This window comes from Emys orbicularis, chromosome 21, assembly GCF_028017835.1.
Source record: "Emys orbicularis isolate rEmyOrb1 chromosome 21, rEmyOrb1.hap1, whole genome shotgun sequence".
Lineage (NCBI taxonomy): Eukaryota > Metazoa > Chordata > Testudines > Emydidae > Emys > Emys orbicularis.
In genome coordinates this window covers 21,748,615-21,758,752 of record NC_088703.1, presented here as the reverse complement: position 1 = coordinate 21,758,752, position 10,138 = coordinate 21,748,615, and the positions used below count along the sequence as shown (strand labels likewise).

The window sequence follows — 10,138 nt, the reverse complement described above, 5'->3', positions numbered from 1 at the left end:
TGGCCCCCAGCCCCCCCTGCTCTAACCACTGGAGCCCACTCCCCTCCCAGTCAGGAGAGAACCTAGGCGTTCTGGCCCCCAGCACCCCCACTCTAACCACTGGACCCCCCTCCCCGGGCCAGGAGAGAACCCAGGCATCCTGGCTCCAGGCCCCTGTTTCTCAGTGCTGGGTGAAGGGGTCCCTCCTATAAACAGCCCCTGCACCCCACCCCACCCCCCAGCTGCAGGGCACATGACAGCACATTCCTTTTGGATGAGATAGAAATTGCAAGTCATCATTACCAGAGCTGGGGGGGGGGGGGAAGCTGGGGACTAAGCGGGGGGGGAAGGGGGCTGGGGCCACGGGCTCGGGGGGGCCCTAGGGACGCTGGCTGGGGGGGGCCTGGGGTCCCTGGCTCAGGGGGGCCCTAGGGACGCTGGCTGGGGGGGGGCCTGGGGACGCAGGCTGGGCGGGTGCCTGGGGACATGGGCTGGGGAGGCCCTGGGGTCCCTGGCTCGGGGAGGCCCTGGGGGTCCTGGGGGGGGGGGGGACTGGATGCTCAGCTGCAGACATGTGGGAATTTGCATCAGGCGCCGGCCTGGCTCGGGCAGCGGGGGGGGAGCTGGGGTCATGTTTGCCCTGGCACCGCGCCCGCGCGTATCAGGCAAAGTCCCAGCGAACCCCCGATGACACACAAACAAACGCCAACCGGTCTGGGCGAGCCGCGGGCCAGCCTGGGCGATGAGCTCATGGGTACAGATGAGTCAGCAGAAACCGGTGCGGGCCCCGCGCGCCTGCAGGCCTCAGCCTGGGCCCCTAGTGCCAGGGGGTGGGCACGGCTGGGGCGTCGGGACCCAGTGTGGGGTCTGTAGTGCCAGGAGTGGGCACGGCACAGCTGGGGCAATGGGACCCGGCATAGGGCGTGTTGTGCCAGGGGTGGGCACGTCACAGCTGGTGCGGCTGGACCCGGCGTGGGGCCCATAGTGCCAGGGTTGGGCATGGCACGGCTGGGGCAATGGGACCCGGTGTGGGACCCGTGGTGCCAGGGGTGGGCATGCCATGGCTGGGGCGTTGGGACCTGGTGTGGGACCCGTAGTGCCGGGGGTGGGCATGGCACGGCTGGGGCAATGGGACCCGGCATGGGGCGTGTAGTGCCAGGGGTGGGCATGGCATGGCTGGGGCAATGGGACCTGGTGTGAGGTCTGTAGTGCCAGGGGTGGGCACGGCACGGCTGGGGCGTTGGGACCTGGTGTGGGACCCATAGTGCCAGGGGTGGGCATGCCTGGGGCAATGGGACCCGGTGTGGACCCCTAGTGCCAGGGGTGGGCACGCCTGGGGGGTTGGCACCCGGTGTGGTGCGCGTAGTGCCAGGGGTGGGCATGGCACGGATGGGGCATTGGGACCCAGTGTGGGGCGTGTAGTGCCGGGGGTGGGCACAGCTGGGGCAATGGGACCCGGCGTGGGGCGTGTAGTGCCAGGGGTGGTCACTGCTGGGGGAATGGGACCTGGTGTGGGGCCTGTAGTGCAGGGGTTGGGCATGGCATGGCTGGGGCAATGGGACCCAGTGTGAGGCCCATAGTGCCAGGGGTGGGCGTGGCACGGCCGGGGCGTCGGGACACGGTGTGGGGCGCGTAGTGCCAGGGGTGGGCATGGTATGGCTGGGGCAATGGGACCCGGTGTGGGGCGCGTAGTGCCAGGGGTGGGCCCTGGGTACATGCCCAAAGGGGAAGGTGGGTCGGGCCCATGGAAGCCGGACCAGCCGCGCTACTTGTGCCGGGGGGGGGGATGGGAGCTGCCTGTGCCAGGCCTGGGACCTGGGCACAATCGGGCGCATCCCTGTAGCCCGACCTTTGCCCCACTGCGCGGCTCGCTGCCTGGCCATGTGGCAAAGCCAAATATTTATATTTTCATCGGCTCTGTTTACACTTTGAGAGCCAGGGAGCTGAACCTCACAGGCCGGGCTTGTGGGCAAGGAGAACCCAAGCGTCCGGGCTCCCAGCCCCCCGGCTCTAACTCACTAGAGCCCACTCCCCTCCCAGAGCCAGGGCTAGGACCCAGGAGTCCTGGCTCCCAGCTCCCCCCCCCTTGCAACCACCAGACCCCCCCGCCCCACAATAAACTAATCCTGTTAGCTGTACACACGGGCCGGATGTTGTGAGGTGTTTGCAGATGTTCTGAGTAGCTACTTTTAACACCCACACACGGCGCAGGGCCTGGCCCCTCCAGCAGGGGGCGCCAGGGACACACAGAGCGCGGGGCCCGGCCCCTCCAGCAGGGGGCGCAGGGACACACACACAGCGCAGGGCCCGGCCCCTCCAGCAGGGGGCGCAGGGACACACACACAGCGCAGGGCCTGGCCCCTCCAGCAGGGGGCGCCAGGGACACACAGAGCGAGGGGCCCGGCCCCTCCAGCAGGGGGCGCAGGGACACACACACAGCGCAGGGCCCGGCCCCTCCAGCAGGGGGCGCCAGGGACACACACACAGCGCGGGGCCCGGCCCCTCCAGCAGGGGGCGCCAGGGACACACACACAGCGCGGGGCCTGGCCCCTCAAGCAGGGGACACCAGGGACACACAGAGCGCAGGGCCCGGCCCCTCCAGCAGGGGGCACCAGGGACACACACAGCGCGGGGCCCGGCCCCTCCAGCAGGGGGCACCAGGGACACACACAGCGCGGGGCCTGGCCCCTCCAGCAGGGGACACCAGGGACACACAGAGCGTGGGGCCCGGCCCCTCCAGCAGGGGGCACCAGGGACACACAGAGCGTGGGGCCCGGCCCCTCCAGCAGGGGGCGCCAGGGACACACACACAGCGCAGGGCCCGGCCCCTCCAGCAGGGGGCGCAGGGACACACACACAGCGCAGGGCCCGGCCCCTCCAGCAGGGGGCGCCAGGGGGACACAGAGCGCAGGGCCCGGCCCCTCCAGCAGGGGGCGCAGGGACACACAGAGCGCAGGGCCCGGCCCCTCCAGCAGGGGGCGCCAGGGACACACACACAGCGCAGGGCCCGGCCCCTCCAGCAGGGGGCGCCAGGGATACACACAGAGCGCAGGGCCCGGCCCCTCCAGCAGGGGGCGCCAGGGACACACACACAGCGCAGGGCCCGGCCCCTCCAGCAGGGGGTGCCAGGGACACACACAGAGCGCAGGGCCCGGCCCCTCCAGCAGGGGGCGCAGGGACACACAGAGCGCGGGGCCCGGCCCCTCCAGCAGGGGGCGCAGGGACACACCCAGCGCGGGGCCCGGCCCCTCCAGCAGGGGGCGCAGGGACACACGCAGAGCGAGGGGCCCGGCCCCTCCAGCAGGGGGCGCCAGGGACACACACAGCGCAGGGCCCAGCCCCTCCAGCAGGGGGCGCCAGGGACACACACACAGCGCAGGGCCCAGCCCCTCCAGCAGGGGGCGCCAGGGACACACACAGAGCGCAGGGCCCGGCCCCTCCAGCAGGGGGTGCCAGGGACACACACAGAGCGCAGGGCCCGGCCCCTCCAGCAGGGGGCACCAGGGACACACACACAGCGCAGGGCCCGGCCCCTCCAGCAGGGGGCGCAGGGACACACGCAGAGCGAGGGGCCCGGCCCCTCCAGCAGGGGGCGCAGGGACACACGCAGAGCGAGGGGCCTGGCCCCTCCAGCAGGGGGCGCAGGGACACACACACAGCGCGGGGCCTGGCCCCTCCAGCAGGGGGTGCCAGGGACACACACAGAGCGCAGGGCCCGGCCCCTCCAGCAGGGGGCACCAGGGACACACACAGCGCAGGGCCCGGCCCCTCCAGCAGGGGGCACCAGGGACACACACAGCGCAGGGCCCGGCCCCTCCAGCAGGGGACACCAGGGACACACAGAGCGCGGGGCCCGGCCCCTCCAGCAGGGGGTGCCAGGGACACACACAGAGCGCAGGGCCCGGCCCCTCCAGCAGGGGGCGCCAGGGACACACCCAGCGCGGGGCCCGGCCCTTCCAGCAGGGGGCACCAGGGACACACACAGCACAGGGCCTGGCCCCTCCAGCAGGGGACACCAGGGACACACACAGCGCAGGGCCCGGCCCCTCCAGCAGGGGGCACCAGGGACACACACAGCGCAGGGCCTGGCCCCTCCAGCAGGGGACACCAGGGACACACAGAGCGCGGGGCCCGGCCCCTCCAGCAGGGGGTGCCAGGGACACACACAGAGCGCAGGGCCCGGCCCCTCCAGCAGGGGGCGCCAGGGACACACCCAGCGCGGGGCCCGGCCCTTCCAGCAGGGGGCACCAGGGACACACACAGCGCAGGGCCTGGCCCCTCCAGCAGGGGACACCAGGGACACACAGAGCGCGGGGCCCGGCCCCTCCAGCAGGGGGCACCAGGGACACACACAGCGCAGGGCCTGGCCCCTCCAGCAGGGGGCGCCAGGGGGACACACACACAGCGCGGGGCCCGGCCCCTCCAGCAGGGGGCGCCAGGGACACACACACAGCGCAGGGCCCGGCCCCTCCAGCAGGGGACAGCAGGGACACACAGAGCGCGGGGCCCGGCCTCTCCAGCAGGGGGTGCCAGGGACACACACAGAGCGCGGGCCCGGCCTCTCCAGCAGGGGGTGCCAGGGACACACACACAGCGCAGGGCCCGGCCCCTCCAGCAGGGGACACCAGGGACACACAGAGCGCGGGGCCCGGCCTCTCCAGCAGGGGGTGCCAGGGACACACACAGAGCGCGGGGCCCGGCCCCTCCAGCAGGGGACACCAGGGACACACACAGAGCGCGGGGCCCGGCCTCTCCAGCAGGGGGCGCCAGGGACACACACAGAGCGCAGGGCCCGGCCCCTCCAGCAGGGGACACCAGGGACACACAGAGCGCGGGGCCCGGCCTCTCCAGCAGGGGGTGCCAGGGACACACACAGAGCGCGGGGCCCGGCCCCTCCAGCAGGGGACACCAGGGACACACACAGAGCGCAGGGCCCGGCCCCTCCAGCAGGGGGCGCCAGGGACACACCCAGCGCGGGGCCCGGCCTGTTCTGGGTGAGCACGTTCGGGCCCAAAGTCCCAATTCCCCGGGGATGAAATCATCGTGCCCACGTGCCCCGAGGCTGGGCACAGCCATGGGCCTGAGAGAGCGACTGGGGCAAAGGGGAGGGTGATGCGCAAACCCAGGGGTCCTTGCTACTCCCCTCCCCCAATTCTAACCACTAGATCCTCTTCCCCCTCCCCGAGCCAGGGGGAGAACCCAGGCGTCCTGGCTCCCTGACAGACGCGCCCATTCTCTGACCACTGGACCCCCATGTTCCCCTTCCCCCAAAGAGCTCTGGTCCCACAGGGACGGGGGGGGTGAACCCCCAAAAACAGTGGGGGGCAGTGTGGATGGAGAGCTGGCAGCAGGGGTGTCTGGGGATGGGGGAGGGATGGTGGTGGATGGTATCTGGGTGTCGGGGGACCTGGGAGGGATCGTGGTGGGGGTGTTAGGGTGTTGGGGGACCCCAGAGGGAGGGAGGGAATAGGGGATGCAGACCATGGGGGGCTGGAGACCCTGGAGAGGGGTTTTGGGGGCACCCCAGAGGGATGGGGGAGCTGGTGACCCTGGGGGGACGGCAGAACGGGAGTGCAAGGGACCCTGGAGGGAGGGTTGGGGGGCTGGGGACTCCAGAGGCTGGGGACCCCAGATGGGGGGTTGGGGACCCCGGGGGGAGGGATGGGGGGCTGGGGACTCCAGAGGCTGGGGACCCCAGATGGGGGCTTGGGGACCCCGGGGGAGTGATGGCGGGCTGGGGACTCTGGGGCCTGAGGACCCCAGATGGGGGTTGGGGACCCTGGGGAGCTGGGGACCCCAGATGGGGGGACAGGGACCCTGGATGGGTGGATGGGGGCCTGGGGACCCCGCCCCCCCTTCTCTCCCTCCTTTCCCCACGTTGCATCAGGTTCTTTTCATGTGGCCGCGGCTGGCCAGACTCAGCGAGTCAGTGACCGGAGCCGGTCCCATGACTCAGGCCGGGGGGGCGGGGGACCCGCCCGGGGGGATAAATAGGCGCCCAGGGGACCTGCCAGGCTCAGAATAACGGGACCGAGGATCTGCCAGAGACGGACCGGGACACCTCGCACGTCCCCCCGCGCTGACCTGCCCGCCCCCGGACTGTCTGCTGGAGCATTGCTACGGTCGGACTCCTGGGTTCCCTCCCGGGCTCTGGGAGAGGAGCGAGGGCTAGTGATTAGAGCAAGGGCGGTTTGGGCTCGGACCCGGCACTGCCTGCCAGCCCTCAGCATGTGGGGTGGCTCGACCCCTGTCCCGGCGGAGTCCTGGCTGCTGCTGGCTGCCCTGATGTGGGGGTCCCGGTCCCCCGCGCCCTCCCAGGCCGCCCCCCTGCAGAACTCCAGCCCCCTGTACCAGTTCGACGGGCAGGTTCGGCTCCGACACCTGTACACGGCCAACGCCCACACTCAGCTGTACCTGGAGATCACCCCGCAGGGCGAGGTGCGCGGGGCCCCCGACCAGACCCCCTACAGTAAGTACCGGTGGGGTGACGGTGATGGGGGGGGGGGCTGCGAGCCAGGACTCCTGGGTTCTCTCCCCGGCTCTGGGAAGGGAGTGGGGTCTAGTGGTTAGAGCAGGGCGGGGCTGGGAGCCAGGACTCCTGGGTTCTCTCCCCGGCTCTGGGAGGGGAGCGGTGTCTAGTAGTTAGAGCAGGGGGGGGGCCTGGGAGCCAGGACTCCTGGGTTCTAGGGGGGTCTAGTGGTTAGAGCAGAGGAGTGGGTCTGGGAGCCCAGACGCCTGGGTTCCCTTGCTGACTTCGCTCTGCCTCGGGTGCTGCAGGTCTGATGGAGATTAAGGCGGTGAAGCCTGGCGTGATCCGGATGCAGGCGATGAAAACACTCCTGTTCCTGTGCATGGATTCCAGCGGGCATCTGCATGGGGCGGTGAGTGGAAACCCAGCAGCAGGGGGGCAGGGAGGGGGTCTGGGGGGTTAGCTAGACGGGACAGGGGGACACAACCAACTAAAGTGCCCATCCAGCCCTGCATCGCTTCCCCTCCCTGCCATCCTGGCTGTGGGAGGGGAGTGGGGTCTAGTGGTTAGAGCAGCAGGGGCTGGGAGCCAGGACTCCTGGGTTCTCTCCCCGGCTCTGGGAGGGGAGTGGGGTCTAGTGGTTAGAGTGGGGGGGGGCGCTGGGATCCAGGACTCCTGGGTTCTCTGCTGGGCTCTGGGAGGAGAGTGAGGTCCTGTGGTTAGAGCAAGGGGGGCTGGGAGCCAGGACTCCAGGCTCTGGGAGGAGAGTGGGGTCCAGTGGTTAGAGCAAGGGGGGCTGGGAGCCAGGACTCCTGGGTTCTCTCCTGAGCTCTGGGACGGGAGTGGTGTCTAGTGGTTAGAGCATGGCTGGGAGCCAGGACTCCTGGGTTCTCTCACAGGCTCTGGGAAGGGAGTGGGGTCTAGTGGTTAGAGCATGGGGGCCTCAAACACAGCTGCTCACCTGCGCCCCCATAATCTCCCTCCCCCGCAGAGCTCATACTCGGAGGAGGCCTGTAATTTCCGCGAGAAGGTGCAGCGTGACGGTTACAACCTTTACTTCTCCGAGACCCACAACGTCCCCGTCAGCCTGCGGCCCGCGGAGGGCCCCCCCGGCCGAGGGCGCCCGGCCCCCCGTCTCTTCCACTTCCTGCCCATGGTCAGCCGGGTGCCGGTGGAGCCCGTCCTGCTGGAATACGACTTCTACGGCGACCCGCCGCTGGACGTGGAGTCCTCTGACCCCCTCAGCATGATGGGACGCCTCTCCCGGGTTCTGAGCCCCAGTTACATCTTCTGAGACCCTGGACTCCTGGGTCCCCTGCCCGGCTCTGGGAGGGGAGTGGGGTGTAGCGGTTAGAACAGGGGGAGCTGGGAGGCAGGACTCCTGGGTTCTCTCCCTGGCTCTGGGACCGATTTCCCCTGGACTGGGACGTACGGACGCCTGCGCTGAGCAGACTGAGGGAGACAGTGGTCCCCGAGACGCAGCGCCATCGGACCTAGGGCCCGATTCCCACCAGCCGTATTTGGTTCCTATTTTTCTACGTATTTAATAACTTATTTATTATCCAGATGGGTTTATTTATTGAGTGGGTTCGTGGAATCCAGGGCCGGGGGGGGGGGGATTCCTGTTATTTATTGGGGCATCGTTCAAGGACTGGCTATTTATTGCGGGGTCCGTGGGGGCTTCGTGGCCGATGGCTTCAGAATAAACTGCTGGTGTGGGCCAAACCTGCCCTGCGTGTCCTGGTCTCTGTGGGGGGAGGGGTGCGATTTCTGGGTTGACGCAAAGTCCGGGGGTGGAAAAGGGAGTTTGGGGCAGGACGAACGGGTGGAAATGCGGCCGGGGGTGGGACTAAAAGTGAGTCCAGGGACCCATCATGTGTAATGCAGCCCAGCACCCCCGAGCGCCGCCCTGGGGCATTGGGGCCAGCCCAGACTGCCTGGGGAGACAGCCCCCTGCCGAGCCCCTCGCCCCGCCCCCCGCCCCCCGCAGCCCAGCGCCTCCTGCCGAGCCCCCTGCCCCGCCCCCCGCAGCCCAGCGCCCCCTGCCGAGCCCCCGCCCCGCTCCCTGCAGCCTAGCTAGGGTGACCAGACAGCAAGTGTGAAAAATCAGGACGGGGGTGGGGGGGGTAATAGGAGCCTATATAAGAAAAAGACCCAAAAATCAGGACTGTCCCTATAAAATTGGGACTTCTGGTCACCCTAAGCCCAGTGCCCCCTGCTGAACTCCCCCCGCTCCCTGCAGCCCAATGCCCCCTAGTGCCACACTGGGGCACGGGGGCCAGCCCTGATCCCTAGGGGAGAGCGCCCCCTGCTGGGATCCCCCTCTCCCTACACCCCAGCGCGCTGACACCCAGTGGCCACTTGGGACAGCGCGTGACACGTCCATACGTGCTGCCGCCTCCGTATTGTCCCAGCCGCCCCAGGCCCTTGGCCGCGCGGGGAGGAAAGCGACAGGCCGACGGCCTGGGAGAGCCCAGAGAGCTGAGAGCTGCCTGTGAGCAGATCCTTGGCTTTGTAACGGCCTGAGCCTGGAGAGCGAGGGATGGGGGTGTATGGGGCTATGGGGCTCACTGGGGGGCTATGGGGTATTTGGGGGGGCTATGGGGGTAGCTAGATGCCAGATGTCTGCAGGGGGTGGAGCTGGGTCACTTTGGCCACTAGGGGGCAGTGTCCCCCCCTCCATGGCACCCCCAGCCCAGCTGCCCGGGGCCATCCGGGTTCTGAGCCGAGGGGGTGGCAGTGCAGGGGGCTGAGAAGCAGCTGCCAGGCAAGGACCCAATGTCCCCCCCCCCCCCCGCCCCTTGTGCTGGGCTCCCCACAGCGAGGTTACCAGCTGGTCTTGAACTCAGCTCCCCTGGAGTCACCCCCATCCTGGGTGGAAAATGGGGTCAGGGCCAGGCTAGCAGGGGGCTGCGGGTCAGGAGTGAGGGGCACCGGCAGGGCTGTGGGGGGGCGGGGGGGCCGTCAGTGCTAGGATGGGGGTGGAGTTTGCTCATTCAAAGCTCCTCCTTACCAATTCCTCATTGGGGCCAGCCCTGCCTGCCATAGGGAACCGCCCTCTATGAGCCAGCCACCCCCTCCTGCAGCCCAGCACCCCCCAGCACCGCTATGGGCCTGGGCGTGTCCCTGTCCATCTCTCATGGAGATCCCCCAGCCCGCAGCTAGCCCCAGTGTCACCCCTCCCCCTGATAATACAGCGCCAGGCGTCTGGGGCCCGTCTGTCTCGCTGCTGGCCCATAACCAGATGCCAGAGTGGACCCAGACTGGGGTGGAGGCAGGCAGGGAATGGGACACAGGGCCTTTTCCTTTCTGGCGGCACCTATTCAAGCCCGCCCAATTCTCAACTCTAACACACGAGATCCCAGAGCCAGGGGTAGGACCCAGGAGTCCTGCCCTCCTCCCCCCCTCTAACCATTCAACCTTGGGAAGGGGATGGTCCCATCGCTCTGGAAGTTCCTATGAGAAGACCAGTTGAGGTCATTGGCTTCTCCATATGCCACCCACCCTGGCCAGGGGATCCCAGGCATCCAATCCCAGGCTGACTGGCCCAGTTAGAGTGGGTGGCTGCTGCTGGCAACCCAGACAGGTAGCGGTTGGCCTCTTCCTGGATGGGGTTGTGGGAGGAGAATTCCTGGAGGCTGTCCTATCAGAGATGGAGGTAGCAGGTCCTGGACCAGGGGTAGCCCATGA

General features: G+C 69.0%; 1 protein-coding gene across 1 annotated transcript; it reads left to right on the top strand.

Annotated features, from left to right (window-relative positions):
• The first annotated feature begins 6,207 nt into the window (after nt 1-6,207).
• On the top strand, nt 6,208-7,742 carry FGF21 (fibroblast growth factor 21). Its single transcript, XM_065420648.1, has 3 exons — nt 6,208-6,448; nt 6,757-6,860; nt 7,440-7,742. Exons 1-3 carry the CDS (start codon nt 6,208-6,210, stop codon nt 7,740-7,742), a joined length of 648 nt encoding a protein of 215 aa, XP_065276720.1.
• Nucleotides 7,743-10,138: the final 2,396 nt, after the last annotated feature.

Excerpts from the sequence above, each read along its gene's own strand:
- FGF21 (XM_065420648.1), top strand. The coding sequence starts at position 6,208 with ATGTGGGGTGGCTCGACCCCTGTCCCGGCGGAGTCCTGGCTGCTGCTG. Across the intron at positions 6,449-6,756 it reads CCCCGACCAGACCCCCTACA|GTCTGATGGAGATTAAGGCG; the intron begins GTAAGTACCGGT and ends CGGGTGCTGCAG. Across the intron at positions 6,861-7,439 it reads GCGGGCATCTGCATGGGGCG|AGCTCATACTCGGAGGAGGC; the intron begins GTGAGTGGAAAC and ends CCTCCCCCGCAG.